Consider the following 22,174-nt stretch of genomic DNA (forward strand, 5'->3'; position numbering starts at 1 on the left):
CTATCTATACTAAAATAATCACACTTGGTACACAGGTGCCTCATGGAGATGTGCTCAGCATAGTAGAGCATGTATTAAAGCATGTATTCAATAGCGCTACCATGTGGTCACTTATTAAGCATTTCATATATGAACTAATAACTCCTGAACTGTGAGATGTTAAAGAAACATTTTTGTACTGTTGCTTTCTTGGATGAAGCCGATTTGATAGATATAGATAGAATTTTTCTGCCATTTTGGATTTTTTTGTGAATATATTTTTTGGGTTTTTTTGGCCGACATTTCATCCAATCCTCACCAAACATGTTACATACCATATTTAGATGGCCCTCAAACATCTAGCGCTTTTTTTTGTCTGTAATTGGTTATCAAAATTTTGAAGGCATGGCCTGATGCACTTAACAGGCCATAACTCTTCAATGCAAAATTCTAAATATAAATGTTTACCTCAAGCAAAAGAAACTATACACTACAACAAGTATGACACTTTATTGACTGTCAATTGTCGAAGAGACTTTGGATAAACTTCAACACAGACACACTGGAGAAGCAACATATTTGGAAACACTGTCATGTGTTTAAATGTACTATACAGTGTATCCTACTTCTACATGGATAAAAAAAGCCGTTTTCCAGCACAAATTGATTAACTGATCAATAAACTAGCTAATTTGCATATTGTTAGACTGCTGAGTTTGCAGGTGGATCCGCATTTATTGGATCAAGAACAACCTTGTAATTATGCTGACCCTCCAAGTCAAATGTGGTTCCTGCTACTGTAGCCACATGGGAGATCACTTTATAAGTCTATTTCAGCATTTACAGAGACTTTAAGTGTCTGTTTATAACAGATCTGTGCAGCATTAGCACATTATTTATTAACCATTAATGAATTAGTTAGGCCACGGCATCCTTTATAAATTATGCTTTATTAGAAACTACATTTAATCCTTCTAACAATCAGTGTAGGATGTCTAATTAAACCAAAGCAGTTATTTTAATTGTCTTGCATGTGCACATATTCCTGTCATCTTTCTTTGTCCCTCAGTGTGCGCGTGCGAGTGGAGATTTTGCGCGCGCACGTTAGGGAGCGCTCCTTCTGTGTATGGTGACACTAGAAGAGCAGCGGCTTCACATGCGGAGTCGGGCTGTGTAGAGCGAGGCAGAGAGGGACTCAGAGAAGAAGGGACGGGACAGAAAGAGGGCGAGACTTAAGACTGCCATACGGTGGAAGAAAAAGAAAAAAAAAACAGAGGAAGATGAAAAAGTAAAACCGTGACCCTGCAACTCTCACCTGAAGTTTGATTTTCAACAATAACAGCGACGGCGGCGAAGCTCCATGAGTGGAAAAACCAAAGGCAAAGAGGATAAAGACCATGCCGCCAGAGGTGAGTGATGATGAACCCAAGTCAAGTGTAATATTGCTCGCTTTTTAACCAAGACTTTACTGTGATGGCAAGAAAGAGGAAATGATGGCCAAGCCTTTGCAATGATGCTGAGATCAGCACACTGACCTCTTCTCGTTGTCCACACGGGGACACACACAGCATACAGGCAACATACGCTGGATACTTAACCGTAAACCTATTCATAAATGATGCTGCTGTTCAGAGTGTTAATTATATCTGTGTTTCTAATGCTGTCTCTTTCAGCTCTATCACAAAAATAGGAGGAGACCCACAAACCGTGCACGGGTTATGGGTCCTAGTGGGGTTATGCATGGTGGGGTTACCTATATTACACTCTGCTCAAGATGAAACATTCAGTAGGCTATAGCCTATCGTTTGTCGAGCTTGTCAAATTACTGACAGGCTATGATTTCCTCTGCTGAAGCATTTTTGGCTCTCAAATGTAATTTCAGTGGCGCGTGCATGCACAAATTAATTTTCTCTCTTCTGGTCAGCAATAAAATCGACGCGCGACACACCGCAATGGAAACTGGGATACTATCATTGCCATGGAGACCAAAAAAAGGGAGTTGCCCACAAGCTGAGCGCAATTATGTACTGTAGGGCTATCTATATTACACACCTACATTCATTCACAAAAAAGCAAAGGGATGCAACGTGCAGGAATGCAGAAAAAAAAAATCCCAACCTATTTTACAGTGTGATATATCATCAGTAGTAGAATTTAGAGGTATTTAGTATCACAGTATTCAAAGAGTCTTTCTCATACCATGAACAGTACATATAGTATTTTTACTCCTAAACTTATAAAATTGTACTTGACTTTATTTTATTTATTTATTTTTTACATTGGTTGTTTGATCTCAAGTGGAGGTTATGACTCCTGCAGGAGTTTCTTTTGTATATGATATCCTTTACTCATAAAGAAACACATCAATAAACAGAAAAAAACCAATAAAACCAGGCCAATAAATAAGAGGGGGGTGATTTATAAGATGATATATGCACCGATAGACCAGAACAATAACCCCTGTGGATTGTAAAGGAACCCAGCAGTCCTGTAACAAATGAAGATCTTATAAAACGTATAATTGTTCCATTACTATTGACACTGAAGGGAGAAGCCTTCAACTCATATATGAAGCTATAGTTTGTGGTGTTGTCATTGTTCAACATGTGGACAAAATACTAAACCTTCTGGTATAAAGCCCGATAGCCTACAAGATCACCAGAAAGTAGTCTCAATAAAAACTGAACATTTGAAGTAAGGTTAGCTTGAGGTAAATTGCGGACCACTTCAAAATAATTGGAAATGATCATGACTTTTCAGCTATATAATAAAAAATAATGTAATAATAAACTGTCAGAAAGTTGACAAAAACTGTTACTGAGCACTTACTGAGGCTTTAATAAACAATAATGGTAAATGCTGTGTCACAAAGACATGACACAAGAGTCCAGTTTTGTTTGCTCTTATGATTTCTAAAATTGTTAAGTCTAAAGTGCTTTTTGATTAAATATCTTCATTAATGACTCCGTCTCTCTCTCAGGTGGACAGGGTTGCACAGAGTTGTGCACTTTTTCTGTATAAATGTGGTCTTAAGGATTAGGTTTGGGTAGAACGTGAACTCATTAACATCTTGTTCCTATAGATGGTAGACTTCTAAATGCGGATTATAACTATTAGTGTCTCTCTCTCTCTCTCTCTCTCTCTCTCTCTCTCTCTCTCTCTCTCTCTCTCTCTCTCTCTCTCTCTCTCTCTCTCTCTGTCACAAATAAGCAGCAGAAGCGGATTGACCATTGAGACGCCGTTGTTAATTAACCCTGATTGTGGCACAGCAAGGTGGCAGCAGAGGTCAACATTTAATTTAACAATTAAAGTCCATCCAATATATCACTGAACCACATCTGATTTTTCACTGATGTAGTGATGTCAGCAAGACTGCACGAATGAGCACTAAACTTACAGATCTGGTTTACTATTACATTTATTCAACTCTTTTTCAAATGAATTAACTGCATTTCCACCACTTTTATTAAGTGTTTTTTTCCTCATGATTGAGATTTATTATCTTATTAATATAATATTTCTTATAATTATGAGGTGATATTCATACATATGACTTCCAATCTCATATATGTCTTTTAAATAATTAAAAAGGTTCTCATAATTATGATATACTAATTCATAATAATGAGACATACAGTATGTATGGAATAAGAAGTCATAATTTAAGATTCTTGTAATTATGGAAGTTATTGCTATTATGATAAATATTGTAAAAGTTATGAAATCATAACTCATTTGAGAAATTAATTTTATGACATGTCAGTAACAGAAGAATTTCAGTATGACTCCCTTCCCATAATTAATGTTATTACCCTGAGCTGTTTCATTGGTTTAAGACTCACTAGGAGAACAAATTGGCTCTATCTTGAAATAGCCGTTTAATGTGGAAGATTTGACACATTGTGATGTCATGGGAGGAAAAAAGGAAAACATCATGGCAAATGTGTTATGGCTCCTGGTGACAACCATCTTTTGTCCTGACATATACCACAGTAGACGAGGTCATAAACTGGGGCTCCTGGCAGTTTTAGAGTCCAAATAAAAATAGAAATGTCACAGAGATGTGATGGAGTGCTCACTGCAATAATGCTTTATCTCTTCATGTAGTCAGCAAGTCATCGGCCATAAAGTCAAATAAACATTTTACAATGTTTATTATTTGGTTTTTATCAGACACTTATGTCTACCTGCCACCTAATCTGAACACACATTATAGCCTCTAACTGAACATGATACAAAATTGTTTCCCAGTTCCTCCTTTTGACCTGTAGGCTGTCAATATGGCGCCATCCAGTGGCTGATAATTGGAATCACCATTCATGAATGGAAGTTGCCTGGGTCCAGACCTTTGAATCCGCCCATTTGACTGAGTTGATTCTAACCCTAACCCTAATCCGAACTATAACCCTGGAGTCTAACGTGTTAACAGTTTAGTCCAACGTCAGACAAGAATGAAATCTGATACTCTTCGAAGCACAACAGTGATTTTTTTTAAATATAGAAAACAGTGATTGAAAATGGGCTTCCTGCCCAGACTGTTGGCCGGGGAAACTTTGACAAAACGTACCTGTTGCCATCTAGTCAAGGCTACAAAGCTTTCTTGGGAGGCATTATGTGTTTATATAAATCTAAAGTGATATATCATGGTATTTATAGAGAGATAGAAAGAAAGAAAACAAGCACTCAGTGACACAGTCAATCCATCTGCTTGATCTAATAGGGTTACAGTATTCCCTGATGACAGGAAGCCATAGTCTAATGATATAATTAGGTGGGCAAAGACAACAGTAACATTATTTATCTGGAAACTTGCTTTTTTTTTTTTTTACCTCAGAGGTTTAGAAACTCAGAATGAAAAGTGCATTTGTTTCATATAAGTTTTTCTTCAGATGACTTTCATGTTTCTTCTCTTTGCTAGCTTCACTTCTCAATATGCTGAATGTGCATTTTCTCCAGCAGCATCCTGCTTCACTGTCTTCAACTGCTTTTATTGGCTGCTGTACCGCAGTATCTGCTGCAATCTGTAATACTTTCTGTATCATCGCAGTAATATGAACGCTGTTATGTTTTAACAGGCCGCTTCACAGGAAGCACTGTAACAGCACAACAACATAATGGGCTGATAATGTAGAGTTATGGGTGGCCGTATGGACTGGGTGTAATTCTGGACTGGCAGTATTGGGTGTGCTCAGAGAGTGGTTACTATGTAATGTGCTGGGATGGCGTTCATTGAGGATAGCCCACAGACCCACTGAGAGAAAGATAGTGCAAAGCCATTATTGAAGGCTTGTGTTTATCTGTGTGTGTACTGTGTGAGTTTCTCTCTAAACTCCTCTAAAACAAGGACATTCTGTTGGTTTTTCATTGCCAAGGTGTTAGATAGATAGATAGATAGATAGATAGATACAGTAGATAGATAGATAGATAGATAGATAGATAGATATATAGATAGATAGATACAGTAGATAGATAGATAGATAGATAGATAGATATATAGATAGATAGATAGATAGATAGATAGATAGATAGATGGATAGATAGATAGATAGATAGATAGATAGATAGATAGATAGATAGATAGATAGATAGATAGATAGATAGATCGATAGATAGGTAGATAGATAGATAGATAGATAGATAGGGATAGATAGATAGGTAGATAGATAGATAGTTAGATAGATAGATAGATAGTTAGATAGATAGATAGATAGATAGATAGATAGATAGATAGATAGATAGATAGATAGATAGATAGATAGATAGATAGATAGATAGATATACTTTATTGATCCCAAGCTGGGAAATTACAGTGTTAGATAAGAATGTTATTTATGATGGGAGTCTTAACCTTTTTTCCAAATCAGCAAATTCTTTATTGTCTGTACCATCTTGTTCCAGCTCTTCAGAGAAGCTGTAGATTTTATTGTATTTTTGGTTCAAACAGAATCATTTTATACACTTTAGGGTCTCCACTAGAATCTGAACTAATGCAATGTGGGTTTGAATGGTGTTCGGCTGCACAGGAGGTGTTTGTAATGAGGGTTTAATCAGAATAGTAAACAAAAGGATGTTAGATGTAGTTTGAGGGCAACGACAACAGTTATGAATTGCTGTGTTGAGACTATCAATCATGACAAATATTAAAATTGACCATTTTTGAGGTAGTTAGTTCTTTTGTTAGACAAATAACCAGATTTAGTTCAGTCAGTGTTGCTGTGGATTTACTTGTACCTCTTTGTTAAGTAGCTTTCTGATGTTTCTGTGCATGATGATTGAGTCACAGTCATAGAGGCAGCTTTACTCAAGAGTTATATCAAGTGTACTGCAATTCATGCCATGTTTCAGTTTTTACTGCTATCTGATTATCAGCTTTTGAACTAGTTTTAGGTTTTAGAGTCTGTTATAAACAAAGGCAATAACCATGGTCTTTAGGAAACTGCAATAGGTATTTTCCATTATATTTTGACATTGTATAGACTAAGTGATTTATCAATTAATTGAAAAACAAAGAGCAAATTAACTAATAATGTAAATAAATTAGTTTAAATGTAACAGTTTTAATGTAAAGCAACACAGTGCACGGGTCTTAAGTGAGACAGAATAAAGCAGTAAAGATATTTAATCTGACAAAGGGAAATAAAGTCTTCAATCATTTGTATGGCTGTTATGTTCAGGTCTTTGGATATAAAGGTCAGGGGTTAATGGGAAGCCAATACAGACTCATGACAAGCACAATCATTTAAATATGTGCTCATGTGCCCCACTAGTGTCCCCTGAAAGTTGACAGTTACAGTCCAGTTTCTCTTACTGTAGATCGCACGCGCACAGACACACACACACACACACACACACACACACACACACACACACACACACACACACACACACACACACACACACACACACACACACACACTACTTCTTCGATAGATCCTTGGATTTGGGTACAGGCTCCTGGCTCCCTCCCTCCCTTATTGTGCCAGATCAGCGGGGCCTCGAGATGAATCATTAATGACCGGTTCCAACGGCTTAATGGCCTCTAATGTTCTGTAATGATCTCCCGTCAACGCCATGTGCGCGGCCTTAATGGATCCAATACCGTGGAGACTTCTCTGGTTTGAACTTCGGTAATTCCTCCTCTTTTCGTCGTGCAGCGCACAACAGGAAGTCATGATCACAAAGCTCCTGAGCAGCACGGGCGCAGCATGAGTTTCCCTCTCCGCCGATCGACCTCAGGTAGGACCAGAGGGAACAAAATATAACCCAATTGGACTCGGACTGTAGTGATGAATAATCCTAAAGGGAGCAATGCGAGTATCGGCGTAACTCGGCACTCTGTGTGTAATAACTTTGGGAATAGGCGGTTATAAGGGAAATTGGATAAACATATAATTAGATATAGTGAGCAGACTCTTGGGAAGTATTAAATAGAACTTGTAAAAATATTGCCTTAATATTCTTAATGATGTTATGGGGACAGGTGGTTTCAGATGCTTAACTTTTCACTTTAGTTAAGTTTTGTTTGTAATAATTTAATCTCTTTAAGATAGTTTGAGGAAATGGGTTTTAACTCCATTTAAAGTTGAAGCGCTGTCCATGGTGCTGAAAACAGCTGCGGGCGCGCCCTTCCTATGAGCCGCCTCTAAACTGAACTGAACCGATTCCGAGAGGGAAAAAAAAAATGTTTATCAAATACTGCTAGGACTTTTTAACACTCATGTAAACATTCATTGTGGTTGGTCTTGTAGTTTAAATTATTCTGCTGGATCCACTGCGACCTTGAGAATAAATCCATATTAAACAGCACAAAAATAAATTTAAATATTTGACAGCTCCTGCTGTACTTTTGGTCACATATTGGAGGCGTCAAAAATAAATTGTTTTCACTGGTTAAACATGACTTAATACCCCAAAGACCTTGCATCAAACGTATCGGCGCTTTGCACTTGGACTCAAACCTTTACTGCTGTCGGTCTGTGGATCGGAATCTTACAATATAGGCCTATCCAATAGCAAAATAACATTAACAAAAACAACTTTCCCTTAAATTTTACCTTAACTAAAATTCACAAAAACGTATTGAGGAGTAGTGTACGTCAGCTTATTTAATGGATACACACATTCATAGTGGAAGTGTATCCTGCTTTACTTTCTGAAGGCCTCAGCGGTTTGTTGTGTATGTTGCTGTATGCTGATGGGTTGATTAGACTCTAACTGGCATTCCTGGTAAGATGGAGATTCACACTCATAAAGACTCTCACTCTCTGGGCATGTGCTGTAAATATACTGTAGTTTTCTCTATCGTGATTAACTCCCTCTTCTCCAACGTCTTTTTGCCTGTAGGGGGCGCAACATAGCTCCAACCAAATCTTTGACCCATAGATTATAGACTCCATGCAACAGTTTAGGTTTAATTTTTAAGTCACTTATTTTCACTGCAACAATCTCTCACATGTTTATTTTTCTAATTGCATGTAATGTGCGCACTTTGATTTGTTCATTCAGTAATTAATCAACGATTCATTATATAACGGGGATATGTTTTTAATCCTGGAAACAAATCTTATACTAATTCTTCCCTCTGTGTTGTTTGGTTGCATATTCATTAGATGACCCTTATTGATCTAGTTATTGATTGACTCCTCTGTAACATTTGAATTTGTTATTGTGGCGATTCAAAGCAAAAGGTGTGAATCATGAATCAACAGTGTTTGTTTCATGTCCCTTCAGACTCTCCTTGTATCTGTTTTGTTTACCTTACAGCTTATATTGTTACATTTTTTTCAAGCCCTTGTTTACTTTACTGGCTTCTGCTTTTAAGGACACGTGGTGTGGGTTTAAAAGCCGGGATCTCATTAATAAAAGATGAAGGACTAGACCTACTGTAGCTTTCAGTCATTTCATTACATTGATTGTATGTTTTTTAGATGGCATCACAGAGTGGTTGTGAAGTCTTCTGTGTCTCTCTCTGCTGGAATAAACAGCTTGAATTGTACAGTAAGACCTAAACTATAGTTATCTGCACATTGACAAAGGTCTTACCTAAGTCGAAGGCCATGGCTGTAACTTCAACTCCTTCAGTCAGTGACAGGCTAAAGGCTCCACTTCAGTGACCGGGTCCTGACCCTCAGTTTCTGTCAACAGTCCATCACCTTCTCCTCCTCTTCCTCCTCCTCCTCCTCCTCCCCCTCCAACAGGCTGATGCTCACGGTGGGCTGTAGCTTACTGAATTCACCTCCTCTCCAGTCATGTAATTTACTGCTCACCACATCCTCTTGCTCTCCACTCATCGATTTCCACTACCTTTCCCACTGGAGAACAGCATGCACCGGCTCTGCCTGCTGTTTGGCGCCAGGTGCCACAGGTCGACCTCTGCTGCGAGTCAGACGGCTCCTTGTCCACCGCCTTTGTCTTCCTCTGTACCACTTGGAGTTGCAGTAGCCATGCGCCATTGCAGATATATCTTGCGCTGACAGCTGTGCATCTATTTTCCTGCGGGGGCTGCTGGTGGCCGGCCAACATGCGTGGAGTGGCTGATGGTGTTGATTGTATGTATGTGTGTGTGTGTGTATGTCTCTGCTATGGTGCCAATGCAAAAGGTAACATCTGAAAAAGGACATCCAGACAGGAGCGTGCCATCTCCTCTTTCTGGCACGCTGCAGCCTTTCAGCAGTGGTAAACCTCTGCACCAAAAGATGAGAGCCCCTCCTTTCGCCCTCCCTCTCTTTCTCCACTTTCTCACTCACACACACTTCATAGGTCTCTCTCTCATCCCCTAGATACTTGAGTTACCCTTTCTCTATCTTCATTCCTCACATTTCACTTAATTTTCCCAACGTCTCGTCATATATGTGATATTCCCTTCTTCTTCTTTTCTCTCTCTCTCTCTCTCCCGTGTCCTCTCTCTCTTTTTCCCAAATTCAACATACATCTCTCTCTCTCTCACTGTTGTCCTTCCTTTATTTTTTCCTCTTCTCTTTCATTCATCATTCTCTTTTCATAATCCATTTGTAGGTTGTTCCACAGGCTTCTCTCTCTCTCTCTCTCTCTCTCTCTCTCTCTCTCTCTCTCTCTCTCTCTCTCTCTCTCTCTCTCTCTCTCTCTCTCTCTCTCTCTCTCTCAGGCTCACTCAATATCTCATTTTCCCTCCTCTGCCCCACTTTCCCATTATTCCTCCTCTTATTCATTCACTTGTCTGTTTCCTCTCTCCCTCTTATTTCTGTTTATTTTCTTCACCCCTCCCTCTATATTACACCCACCAACCCCCCTAGCTCCCGACCCCTCTCTTCTACTCCCTGCCCATCACACATCAGTATTCAGCATAACACGTAAATATCATGCCACGTGGGGTTCACAAGGCTACAGGTGCCCTATGAGAAAGAGCTGCCCCGACCCTCTCCCCTCCACCACCACCACCACACACTCACTCACTCATCACACCCCAACCCAATCCGACCTCCTCAGACACACACTCATAACACACGTACACACACTCTCCTCCAACCCCCCCTCCCACCCCCCTCCTCGTTCTGCAGGGCTGCAGCAGTTTTATGAACGGCACGGCTGCATCATGATCCCTTTCCCACTGAACCAGCCACAAGCTGTTTCATTGACAAACATTCCGGTTGCTGCATTTCTGTCACGGACAGCATCGAGGAGCGGAGTGTCACCGGGGGATCGGCGCAGAGCAGCATCAGCAGCAGGAGAAGAGGAAGCAGCAGCTGCAGTGGTCATCAACAAAAAAACCCGGTGTCGTTCGCACCGGTTTATAAGCTGTTGATTCGCTACTTGGACCGGGACTGGATCATCACGCGCCCTCTCTTCTTCACTCTCTCGGGACAGCCAGAAGGATCGCCAGAGGGGGAATTAGACAGCTTTTGCCACTCAAACCCCTTGGGGGCGATGTGAGGCGGCGTCGTTAACGCTCACTCACGGGCAGATTACTGGATTTGTTTAAGGACTTCCATGAGGCGCCCGGACGCACCGATGGAGCATTCTGGACGATTTTTCATATCACGGATATCTGCGAGGCTGCAGCGGCCGGTGCGTGATGCGAACTGAGACGTGGGTGGTGTAGACCCCCCTCCCCAGTCCCCGCACCCCATACACCCCCACCTCCTTATCCGCGACCCCCCTCTCCCCTCCCCTCTCCCCTCCCCTCCCCTCCCACCCGGGACGCACAGCCTTGTTTCACTCCACCGGGGGAACATGTCCCGTGCAGCGGCTATCGCCAGCTCCCTGATCCGTCAGAAGAGGCAGGCAAGGGAGCGGGAGAAGGCTAATGCTTGCCGTGGCAGTGGCAGCCCGAGCAATAGCAAAGGCACAAACGAGAAGCCGAGCAAGCTGAACGTGTTCTCGCGTGTCAAATTGTTTGGATCGAGGAAGAAACGGAAGAGAAGGCGACCACCAGGTCTGAGGGCGGGGGAGCGAGAAGTGGGAAATCCATGGGCTGCATCACCACTTCAACCATGCTCACCATTACCACCACCTTCATCACTACCAACCAACACCATTTCTCTCATCACTTCATCAGTCATGGATAGTGTGCCTCTGGCAGTGGCTCAGGAGTTAATCCTGTTGCATGACACCACAAACATCACATGTTAATAACTTTGTATTGTTGCAACCGCATGTATCTGTGATAACTGATGGAGATCTCAGAAAACAGGATCCTAAAGTAAACAGAGCTGGAGCTGTTCTTACCATCATACTACATTCGTCAGTTATTCTTTGAAATGTATTTGAGCCTTGATGTACAAGGGGTTACGGATCAATATTGGGCCCTCAAGGCCCAGTGAAAATACAAACAGCTTCTCCTCCTCTGACACTTCCGGCTTCTTGAAGACTGCTGGATGTGATGTATCACATGACAGTAATAAGGAATGAATGCAGTTCATGTGTCTCCTCCCCTTTCCTTTCCTCTCAGAGCCCCAGTTAAAGGGCATTGTGACCAGGCTTTCCAGTCGCCAGGGCTTCCAGCTGCAGATGCAGCCTGATGGCACCATTGATGGAACCAAGGATGAAGACAGCACCTTTGGTAAGTCTAACTCTTCAGAGATACAGAAAATATTACTGACCATCCATTTTTTTCCATAACCAGTGATTTTCTTTTTCAAAAGTTATGGAAAACAAATATGTTTCTCCAAGCATGGTAAATGTTATAAATGTAATCTTCAAATGCATGTAAACTGCTTCTCTGTCTCCATATCAAGCAAATACATTATTTAGCGCCCATACAGTAAAAGTATAAACGTAGATAAACATACAATACAGTAAAGACTGAAACCTTTCTTTTAATTTTCTTATTGCATTCTTAGGAATAATATAGCTCTATTATTTAAAGGTACAGAGTGTCACAATATACTGAAGGTTAAGTATCTTACAAGAGCTTATTTAGTTCAGACTGGAGTTATCAGCCAAAACCACTTTGAATCCAATTTTAAGACAAGTTTTGCCCTGAGGAAATCTGTCTGAGGAGGGAATTTGTGCTCAGTCGCTCTGCAACATGTCAAGTGTTAATGGAATTAGTAAACTAGAGCGTGCTTTTCCTATAAATGTCAGGCGGCTACATGGTCGTCTATCTGTGTAAATGTCTTCTGGAAGCAATAGATTAATATGCAGGACGTACAGTGCAATGCTCAAATCTCTGAAAGCTTGAAAAACATGTGATCGAACTTAACTAGCGAACACATTTTCTTGCTGTCACTCTCTTTCTCTCTCTCACACACACACACACACACACACACGCACACACACACACACACACACACACACACACACACACACACACACACACACACACACACACACACACACACACAGCCTACCAACGTGTGATTGATAAGGCTAATTCAATTCTGTTGTTGTGGTCCAGACGGCAATCACTCTCCTTCTCGTGCACAGCTGGCGTTGCCAGCATCTCGCATTAATCTCTGCTACTTCTCAGGCCACCAACTGTTGTGTTATGTGCAAAGAGGCAAGATGCAAGGGGCAGAGGAAGTATCCTTTAATTGGATGATTACATGGTGTGTACATCATGTAAACGCCCACCCACATGAAATCAGCCGCCTGTGCTGGGTTTGAATGGATAATCCATGTAATTCATGTCTCCATATAAAGAGCATGGTTGGCTAAATCAATGTAATTAAACAGGGGCCTGACTCATCAAACTGCCTGGAATAATTACAGTGCACTCCTGCTAAAAAGCAAACTGTATACTGTGGGAACAATATTGTAACATTGCTTGTGCCCACTAAGTGCAAAGCACTGGGTAAACAACAACAAAAGCAAAAATCTAATAGATATTTGTTTTTTGATGTATTTTTTTTTTTTACTGTGCACTAAAAATATGTTTATGATGAAGATTAAAGCACAGTATAGATCCTTTATGTGCTCACCAAACATGCCTGTAAATCCCTTGAATTTAAATCTGACAGTCATTGCTTTAACGTCACATTCTCTGTTACGTATTAAGAGTGTGGAGCCCAAACAACTCAGCGGTGCTTAAGTAGCTTATGTTTATGATTCGTGCTTTAAAAAAACACAAACAGTCATTGAACACTGCAGTATCAGTAAGCCTGGGAATATCCTTGTATGTATTCAAAAACACAGAAGGAATGAGTCATGAAATAATAAGTTGAACACTTTTGATTATCATTTCAGTTAATTATTACACAAAATGTCAAATACTTTCTTTTTTAATTGTGAATATTTGCTGCTTTTCTCAGATTTTATATCATTGTAAGTTAAATGTCTTTGGGTCTTGCCATTTAAAGATGCCACTGTCTGTGAAACTGTGATGGACATTTCTCATTACTGTGTCAGTACTGATTCATTGATTGGTAAAAGAATGGTCGACAGTGGATATCAGAGACAGCTGTTAACACTCATTCTGCGGCTTTTCTGTTTAAACTTGTCCTTGCACTACCAAATGTTTACCAGTCCCTGCTTTGCTGCATGTCTTTTGATCATTTTTACCCTTTTATGATTTAGTGCTTAACACCAGGCACTAAATCATTAGTGTAACTCAGCAACCTTAGCGCCTGAGTGACCTTGTAATATTGGTTCTTTTTGGCAAAATGGAGGTGTCATCCTACCAGACGCTACATTGATATTGATGAGGGTTTTTTTTCTCTCTGTTTCTCTCTGTGTCCACTGTGTGAGCTCTTGTTTGTTTGCTGCGTGTGTGTGTGTGTGCGTGTGTGTGTGTGTGTGTGTGTGTGTTTGTGCGTATGTAGCTGTGTTCAACCTGATCCCAGTGGGGCTTCGTGTGGTGGCCATCCAGGGCGTCCAGACCAAGCTCTACCTGGCGATGAACAATGAAGGCTTTCTCTACACCTCTGTAGGTCACATGCACAGACACACACACACACACACAAACACACACACACAATCACACACACAAACACACACACACACACACACATGCCATCTTCATCATCATCACAGAGCATTAAAGAGCTCTTCTTTGGGTCGGTTCGAGTGCTGAAACAGCAGCTTTCAGTGTGACCAGTCTATCATTATGATCCTATCATCATATCAATAATTTAACCAGTGCTGCCACCAGGTGTTATAATCCAGTGCCCGAGGCTTCCTTATCTGTCCAATGATATGTGTGGATATGTGGCTTCCCAGGATTGATTTCAGATCATCCTCCAGACTCCTTTTGTTTATTTCCCTCCAGCCAGTCTTTGATAGGAAGATTACTTTGCGCCCATTTACACAAGGCTCCTGAAATTTGCTTTTACGCTTTTCCCAGCTAGATTTACACCACATTAACTGTGAATATATTTTCTGAGACAGGGCAGAAGGCAGTGTTGGTTGGCTGCAGTGCAATGCATTAAGTGGCTCACTTTAGCTCTTGAGCACTGATGGTGGGTGGTGTAGAGGTAATAATGAAAAAGAGTCAACAAAAAATAACGTGCACTTCCTGCAATCTAAACAAGGCTGCAGATGAAAACTAACAGAGGGGAAATAGAAAAATGGCACATAACAGGATGTAATATTAGCCACATTGATACGCCTGTGCAGGCACGTCTACCACTACCATATATGGCACATCATGTCCAGTCCTGGATGCTTTGGTTTGTTATTCTGAGGGTGTCGGCTTCAGTCATAACACTAATATCAGTTGGTTCATCTTCCCATCTGATATTAAATGCACAATACAAACCCAAACACACAGAATATTTACAGATATATACACACAAATCTCTTTTCTCAGTAAATCTACTTGAAGATCACGCATGCACAAAATCTGCCCTAATAAACATTCATACAGGATTAATGGATGATAGAGAAAGAGCATTCTTTCTGTGTCTTTCCGTTTCCCCCGGCAACCTGCATGGGCACCATCTTTCTCTCAGTGGGCTGGTTGGTATTCAAGGGAGTAGCCGGTTGCTATGGATACGCAGGAATAAGGAAATGCAAATGTCAGCTGTCCTAAGTTGGTGCATTTTGTTCTCAGAGACTAAAGCCTGGCTGCGATAATGATTCAAAGAGCGGATCAACTGATGGATGAATAGACTGATAGTGATACGGAAGAACGATCAAACACTTTTAATGGAGTTTACAAACTATACCCTCTTTAACGCCCCTCCGTCTCCACCACTAACACCCTCATCTCTCCATGTCTACTTAATCACCGTCTTGTCTTCTTTCTTTTTATAATTTGTTTGATTATGTGTCACATTTTTTTCCACAGGAACATTTTACTCCAGAGTGTAAGTTCAAGGAGTCAGTGTTTGAGAACTACTACGTCACCTACTCCTCCATGCTGTACCGGCAGCAGGCCTCCGGCCGGGCCTGGTACCTGGGACTCAACAAGGAGGGCGGAATCATGAAGGGGAACCACGTCAAGAAGAACAAGGCCGCCGCACACTTCATACCGAAACCGCTCAAAGGTAAGATAGCTGCACTTCACCACTTCTCACAGCGTTACACTGAAGGGGACTTTTACTCTGCAGATACAGTATATACTTTTCTTAAACTTTAACAACTTTATATGCATGTCTAAAACACGATCATTTGAATGTTTCTTTGTGGAGAATCTGAGTTAAAGACTTATGAGCAGGACTTTCTGACAACTTAACTAGTTTGGAAACCAGTCTTGTTTCAATATGCAATTTATAGAAGTGTTGAGATTGAGAATGGGCTTTTCAGTAAAATAAGATTGATCTCTGACAAGCCTTTAAAATGAAAAAACAAGCAAACATCACTTTAATTATCATTCAAAACTGTTTTTTTTCATTTTTTATTTTAAATGTATGGAGGGTATATTCATCAAAGCTAACATTAGAAAATACATCCTTAATTATTTAAGTGTAACTCTCAAGAATCTCTGTGGGCTGTGGGTGCGGGATTGTAAGATTTGATCGACAGTGGGGTCTCCCTGGTGACACAATCAAACAAACCGCCACTGTCCTCAGGCTATGACTGAGATTCTTACATTGTTTATGTCTGATTGCTGCATGGAAATATGTGGCATCACCTTTTTGAGCTGCATCTTCTTCAAACCACACAGACAACAAGACATAAATAAATCTTGTAATCTCTCATGTGGAATTACCTGAAAATAATTCAGTAGCAAACTAAACCTGTTTTCTTATTTTTAAAACTGAACTCATCCTTTATAGAACTATGTTAGAAGATTTACCTGATTTTATACAAGGGAGACCTGGTTTAAATGGCAGCAGACAGAGATGAAAGCATATCCTAAAGATAAGGTGTAAACGCAAGACAGTCCTCATTGCAATCTAAACAAACAGTGAAAATACGTTTGGACATAAAGAAATGAGAAATGCACAAATAGAGAGAAACACAAAGATGGTGCATGTAGATAAATCAGGATGTCGTCTTTAAAGCAGCAATAATCAATACTTCCATATTAACAGTGGACCACATGTCTACTTGTCGTTGTGTGGTGAACCCACAGAGAATTATCGCCTGACTCTGCAGTTCCCCTCAGCTCTGCAGAGCTTAATAGCATTTTCATCTCATTGTTTTGGTTGTCCGGCAACCAACATTTGTGTTTTGCCTCCACTGTACACTACCTTCCCAAGACCAAATGACAAATTTGCAGCTTTCAGATTTACAAAGTGGATTATTTAGCAGCTAAAGAGTCGGATATTTCCCTCGGGAGTTGGTGGAAAGCAACAGAAAAGTGTGTTTATTGGTGATTATTGGAATTTACATTCATCAGGTGGACACAATCCCGATTCCAAATGAATGCTATTGCTGCTCCTTATCTACTGGATATGTAAATAGGCAGCAGGCTCGTCACATAAATGGAAATGTGATATTATGTCAGTGTTGTGGTTTATTCCGCTGCTTTCAAGTAAATGGGGGAAAAAAAGAGAAAATGCAAAGAAAATCTAATATATTTTTTTGAGAGAATATTATTGCTGTTTATTTTATGCAGATCACTGACTAGAGATCATCACCCACGCATTATATTACATATTAAAACTTAGCTTTGCAGGAATTCCCCTCCGACAGTAATATTATTATTTCATTATTGTGAAATCAGTATTGATTACCTCTCAGTTATCTACAGTATGTGCAAGATAAATGTACCAATAGCAAGACTGTGCATACCAAATCTGAGTGATTCAGACTAATAACATTGATTTAATTAATGATGCTTGTCTTGTGTGTGTGTCTGTAGTGGCCATGTACAGGGAGCCGTCCCTCCATGATCTGACAGAACTCTCACGGTCAGGCAGTGGCACGCCGACCAAGAGTCGCAGTGCTTCGGCCCTACTTAACGGCGGAGGCAAGTCGCCAAGCAACAATGACTTATCCTAGCCCCCGCACCCCTCACACCTCACACACACGCACACACACGCACACACACACACACACAAACACACACAAACACACATAAACACACATAAACACACATAAACACACATAAACACACTCACACATGCACAGATCTCAGGCCGACATGCCCACACATCAGGCTGGTGAGGGGTTAGGAGGAGGTGAGGAGAAGAGGAAGGAGGACCGGAATGTGTTCTTCCACTTCACGGAGCCCACTGTGACTGACTGTGATGTAAATAAACCAAGGACAATCAATCCGTCTTACTCTGCTGCTCTGGTCTGCAGAAGGACAGGACCTGTGAATCTCTTCCCTTGACTACTCTTCCTGCTGTATTATATCCATAGTGAACAAGGGAGGGAGAGAGAGAAACGAGGGATAGTGAGAATCAGTCAGTCACACAGTCAGATAAACAGACTGTTACAGAGAACCAAAGAGTCCAAGTATTAACTTAGTTATTGCTATGAAAAGACGAGAAGGAAAGAAAGTTACAGAATGACAGAAAGGAAGGAAGAAGGTCTTTATCTATTCTACTGTACGCTATGTTTACACAGAGCTCATGGGGTTAAGTCATATTTTTAAAACGAACGTAATCCTTGTACACTTATAAGGATTGATCATTTGTTTGCATGTAGGTGCGCCTGTGTGTGTGTGTGTGTGTGTGCGTGTGTGTGTGTGTGTGTGTGTGTGTGAGTGGTCGAGTACATGCTGTGCTTGCAGTAGGTGAGTTGCGTGTGTGTGTGGGCAAGTGAGAGCGAGTGTGTGCGGACGCATGTGACTGGGGGGGGATTTTACCTTTTTAAGATCTGTTGTATATCAGGCAAACCTCCTGAGGGCTTTAGCAGGTTAAAATAAGGTTTACTGTATATGCTTCCATGCTTACTTCTTACAAGCAATGCTGTTGTTTATCTTTCCGTTTGTCGTTGTTGTCCCTTGCTGTTTGTTTGTTTGTTTGTTGTTGCATGGAAGCTTGTGGACCTCTGCTCAGTAGCAGCATGCTGAAGGTCCTTTTATTCTGGTCAAAAGTGTTCCTGACCAAAAGAGAACACTAGTGAGCCAATAGTGTCATACCATAACACTAGTGAACCAATGTGAGGGTGTTAGAACACTACTGGACCAATAGTATTGCACCAGAACATTAGTGGACCAATGGTGTTGGACCAGAACTTTGGTGAACCAATGGGAGCACAGTTTAACTTAATATTTTGGTTCTTGCTGTGGACAAACTAGAAATGCACTAAATAAACTCTTTCTATAGAAGCTAAGTGACTGTCTTGTCTTATTTGTTATTTTTTATTAATGTGGACCTGGACTGATGCTGCGCTGAAAAGCTTCAGGTCTAGTTTACAGTATTTGAATAGTAGATAACTGTTCCTGTCACTTCATTACAATCACAAAAAAAGATTTTCATACTTTTTTCATAGTATTTTCATACTTGCTTCTAAAGACACTGATGTCTTCTTAAAGGGCTGTGCACCACAAATTAAATTCCATTCACCCCCACTGTGCTGGAAGGAGATTGAAATCTCAAAACCATGGAACAGAAATTCAAAAATGTTCTTTTTGTAATTTTGGTGAATTAAATTAAATTAACATTTCAATCCATGCAGATCAGTGCAGCAGAACTTTTCTGCCTTGAGTTATTTCAAAGCAGGTTCTGAATATGTAACTTGTTCATATTGGGGAGCGACCAAGTACACTGAAAGAAGTTAGTAAGCATACTAAATGTTCTTTCTTTTTAAGTGTGTCCTTGATGAGCAACATTCTCCCACAATGCAATGCACACAAGAAAATGCAGGATCTGCTGACAGCTGAAAAAATGTAAACTAATTGTTTTTTCTCATGGAAGCCTACAAACTGTTAATTTACTGTATAATAACTGCAGAAACAGTATGCTACAAACATTAATGATGGTATTTTAAAATTGTCGATTGTAATAAAGTTTTAATTGGAAATTAATTAGGACATACTGTGTCAAGAACCTACTGGTATGGTCAAGAATGATAAAACGGATGCTATAATTTAAGTAGCCACTAGATGGCAGAACATGATGCTGCTATTGGTTTCATACTGAAACAACTTATTCTGTGAGGAAGTACCAGGCATAGACACAAATATCCAATGCAGCAAATTTCATTGAAACTATTCACCAAAGACAAAAATAGTCCAGTAGACAAAGATGATGAAGATAAAGTTATTCTTTACTTCAACATGTGTGTTTAAGGGAAGCAGACAGGGGTTTATCCTTCAATGATTCTGTTAAGAGGGCAATAAAGCTCATGTACAAGAACATTGGTGTCATCACAAAATACAAGAAGATAAAGTGCAAAAGTCAAATATGAAAAAATACACATATAATGGTTAAAATCTAATAGTTTCACATTGCATTAATACACATTACTCATTGGTTCCAGTAACAGTGTCATACTCGATATGCTTTCCAAATGGTTTAAATACACATTTGAAGATGTATAATACTTCTCTCGTTAATAAAGATAATTTAAGGTAATAATAATTTATTACTTTCGTTTTTAATTTTGTATTGACAAGTATCATTTAATAAATGGAATAAAACCAGTGAGTTTTGGTAAAATACTCAGTTGACTCAGAAAGTCTTGCTTGTGACTGCGTTTCGGGCAAACTGAACACACAGTGTTGATGACCTCTCTCTCCCTTTGCTTTTCTATGAAATGATCACATTTTTGCTTTCTGCAGGCTTCTGCAAAAGCAAACACACATGCAAACACACAGAAACATATATATTTCACGATCATAGCGATCCCCATTAATACTGTACTGGAACAACAGTCAAGTCTGTATTATTTACAGTGGTTGAGGCAGAACCATGCTGCCTAAACTTGCCAAAATTCCACTTTTTCTTTAGTTAAGGGGAGCAATGAATGCGTCAGTCTGCACTCCTTCTCCTCTCTTTCATCTTCTTCTTTTCAGTGCCAGTTTTTCTTTCTCCTTCCTGTCTCTAACACATCCTTCTGTCACAGCTCATTTTTTCTCTCCATGAGTCCATCTGTCGATCCGTTTATGTTCAGTCTAGGTCCCCTTCGACTCCCACTCCTGAAAACCACGAGAGACAGCAAAAAGTGAGAAAAGCACTTACATACATTTGTTTTTGTTACAAAACCACAAAGACACACACACACACACACACACACACACACACACACACTCACACACACACACACACACACTACCTTTGCCTTCTGCATGACGTTCCCCTTGGAGGAGGCGCAAAGAGACGGAGGGCGTTTACGAAGCTCGGATGCTGTGTTGACCGGTACAGTCTCACTGTAAACCTTTTCAGCCTTTTTGTTCTGTGCCTGAATACACAATGACATACACAAACCAAGACATACACAAACCAAGACACACACAAACACAAATGTCAGGTGACAATTCTTTTCAGAAAAATAGTGAAAATCTGAAATGATACAATATATAGAGATTTAGCAATAAAATGCCAAAAAGTATCACAAAATCGCACTTTCAGAATCAGGCATCCACCATATCTATCTATCTATCTATCTATCTATCTATCTATCTATCTATCTATCTATCTATCTATCTATCTATCTATCTATCTATCTATCTATCTATCTATCTATCTATCTATCTATCTATCTATCTATCTATCTATCTATCTATATATACATATACATACAGTACCAGTCAAAAGTTTGGACACACCTTCTCATTGATGTTAATGGGAAGGTGTGTCCAAACTTTTGACTGGTACTGTATGTATATATATATATGTATGTATATATGTATGTATAGATAGATATGGCTGCTTCCTAAAACGCTTGAATTTATCTTAATTGTTTTTAACAATTATACAGAAGAGTTTCTGTCTGTGCTGCCTACCGTGACATTGATCTTGGTGTCAGTATTAGGGGCCAGTGCTCCTCTAGCCAGTGATTTCTTCAGATTTTCTTTGACCTCTGTCAGTCTGAGCTCCAGCTCCACCCTCTCCTCCTCCTTCTGTTTGCACAGTGTCTCCAGCTCGGCTAACCGCTGTTCCACACCATGACCTGCGCGTGCACACACACACACACACACACACACACACACACACACACACACACACACACACACACACACACACACACACACACACAGTTAGTACTGCTACGAAGCAGAGCTCTGAACAGCGCAGTGTGTGTGCTTTGTCCCTGACCTGTTCCACTCTTCATCTTCTCCTTCAGTTCCCTCTTCTCCTTTCGAAGGGCAATCAGTGCATTTCTGAGCTTTTCTTTTTGCTTCTCCAGCTCCTCTTTCTGTGTCAGGTACTGCCTGGCGTCCTCCTCTGCACGTGTCTTCCCATAGCGTGCATAGTGATTTACATCTAATAAAAAAAAC

The 22,174-nt window shown here is 40.3% G+C and overlaps 2 protein-coding genes across 3 annotated transcripts in view; one reads left to right on the forward strand and one right to left on the reverse strand.

Annotated features, from left to right (window-relative positions):
* The first annotated feature begins 1,182 nt into the window (after nucleotides 1-1,182).
* On the forward strand, nucleotides 1,183-18,980 carry fgf13b (fibroblast growth factor 13b). 2 transcript variants are annotated; one of them, XM_062432861.1, is made up of 5 exons: nucleotides 1,183-1,388; nucleotides 11,906-12,016; nucleotides 14,217-14,320; nucleotides 15,683-15,881; nucleotides 17,645-18,980. In XM_062432861.1, the coding sequence occupies exons 1-5, from the start codon at nucleotides 1,340-1,342 to the stop codon at nucleotides 17,782-17,784; spliced, it is 603 nt and encodes a 200-aa protein (XP_062288845.1). In that variant the 5' UTR covers nucleotides 1,183-1,339; the 3' UTR covers nucleotides 17,785-18,980. The 2 variants fall into 2 exon arrangements, with proteins under 2 accessions (XP_062288845.1, XP_062288844.1); XM_062432860.1 differs by lacking the exon at nucleotides 1,183-1,388 and adding an exon at nucleotides 11,188-11,389.
* A 1,019-nt stretch (nucleotides 18,981-19,999) lies between these two features.
* The window catches only part of LOC133993778 (actin filament-associated protein 1-like 1), an 18,816-nt gene continuing 16,641 nt past the window's right edge, over nucleotides 20,000-22,174 (reverse strand). Inside the window, exons 16-19 of the mRNA XM_062432856.1 lie at nucleotides 21,993-22,160; nucleotides 21,680-21,846; nucleotides 21,010-21,135; nucleotides 20,000-20,872 (exon numbers count right to left, since the gene is read on the reverse strand). Coding sequence (XP_062288840.1) covers nucleotides 20,849-20,872; nucleotides 21,010-21,135; nucleotides 21,680-21,846; nucleotides 21,993-22,160 — 485 coding nt within the window. The 3' untranslated portion in view covers nucleotides 20,000-20,848. The remainder of the gene's footprint in view (nucleotides 20,873-21,009; nucleotides 21,136-21,679; nucleotides 21,847-21,992; nucleotides 22,161-22,174) is intronic.

The sequence above is a fragment of the Scomber scombrus genome, chromosome 14 (genome assembly GCF_963691925.1).
Source record: "Scomber scombrus chromosome 14, fScoSco1.1, whole genome shotgun sequence".
NCBI classification, from domain to species: Eukaryota; Metazoa; Chordata; class Actinopteri; order Scombriformes; family Scombridae; genus Scomber; species Scomber scombrus.

Bases quoted from the DNA above. Each gene is read 5' to 3' on its own strand.
- fgf13b (XM_062432860.1), top strand. From the start codon at position 11,188: ATGTCCCGTGCAGCGGCTATCGCCAGCTCCCTGATCCGTCAGAAGAGG. The intron at 12,017-14,216 runs GTAAGTCTAACT...GTGCGTATGTAG, and splicing joins GGATGAAGACAGCACCTTTG to CTGTGTTCAACCTGATCCCA. The intron at 14,321-15,682 runs GTAGGTCACATG...TTTTTTCCACAG, and splicing joins AAGGCTTTCTCTACACCTCT to GAACATTTTACTCCAGAGTG.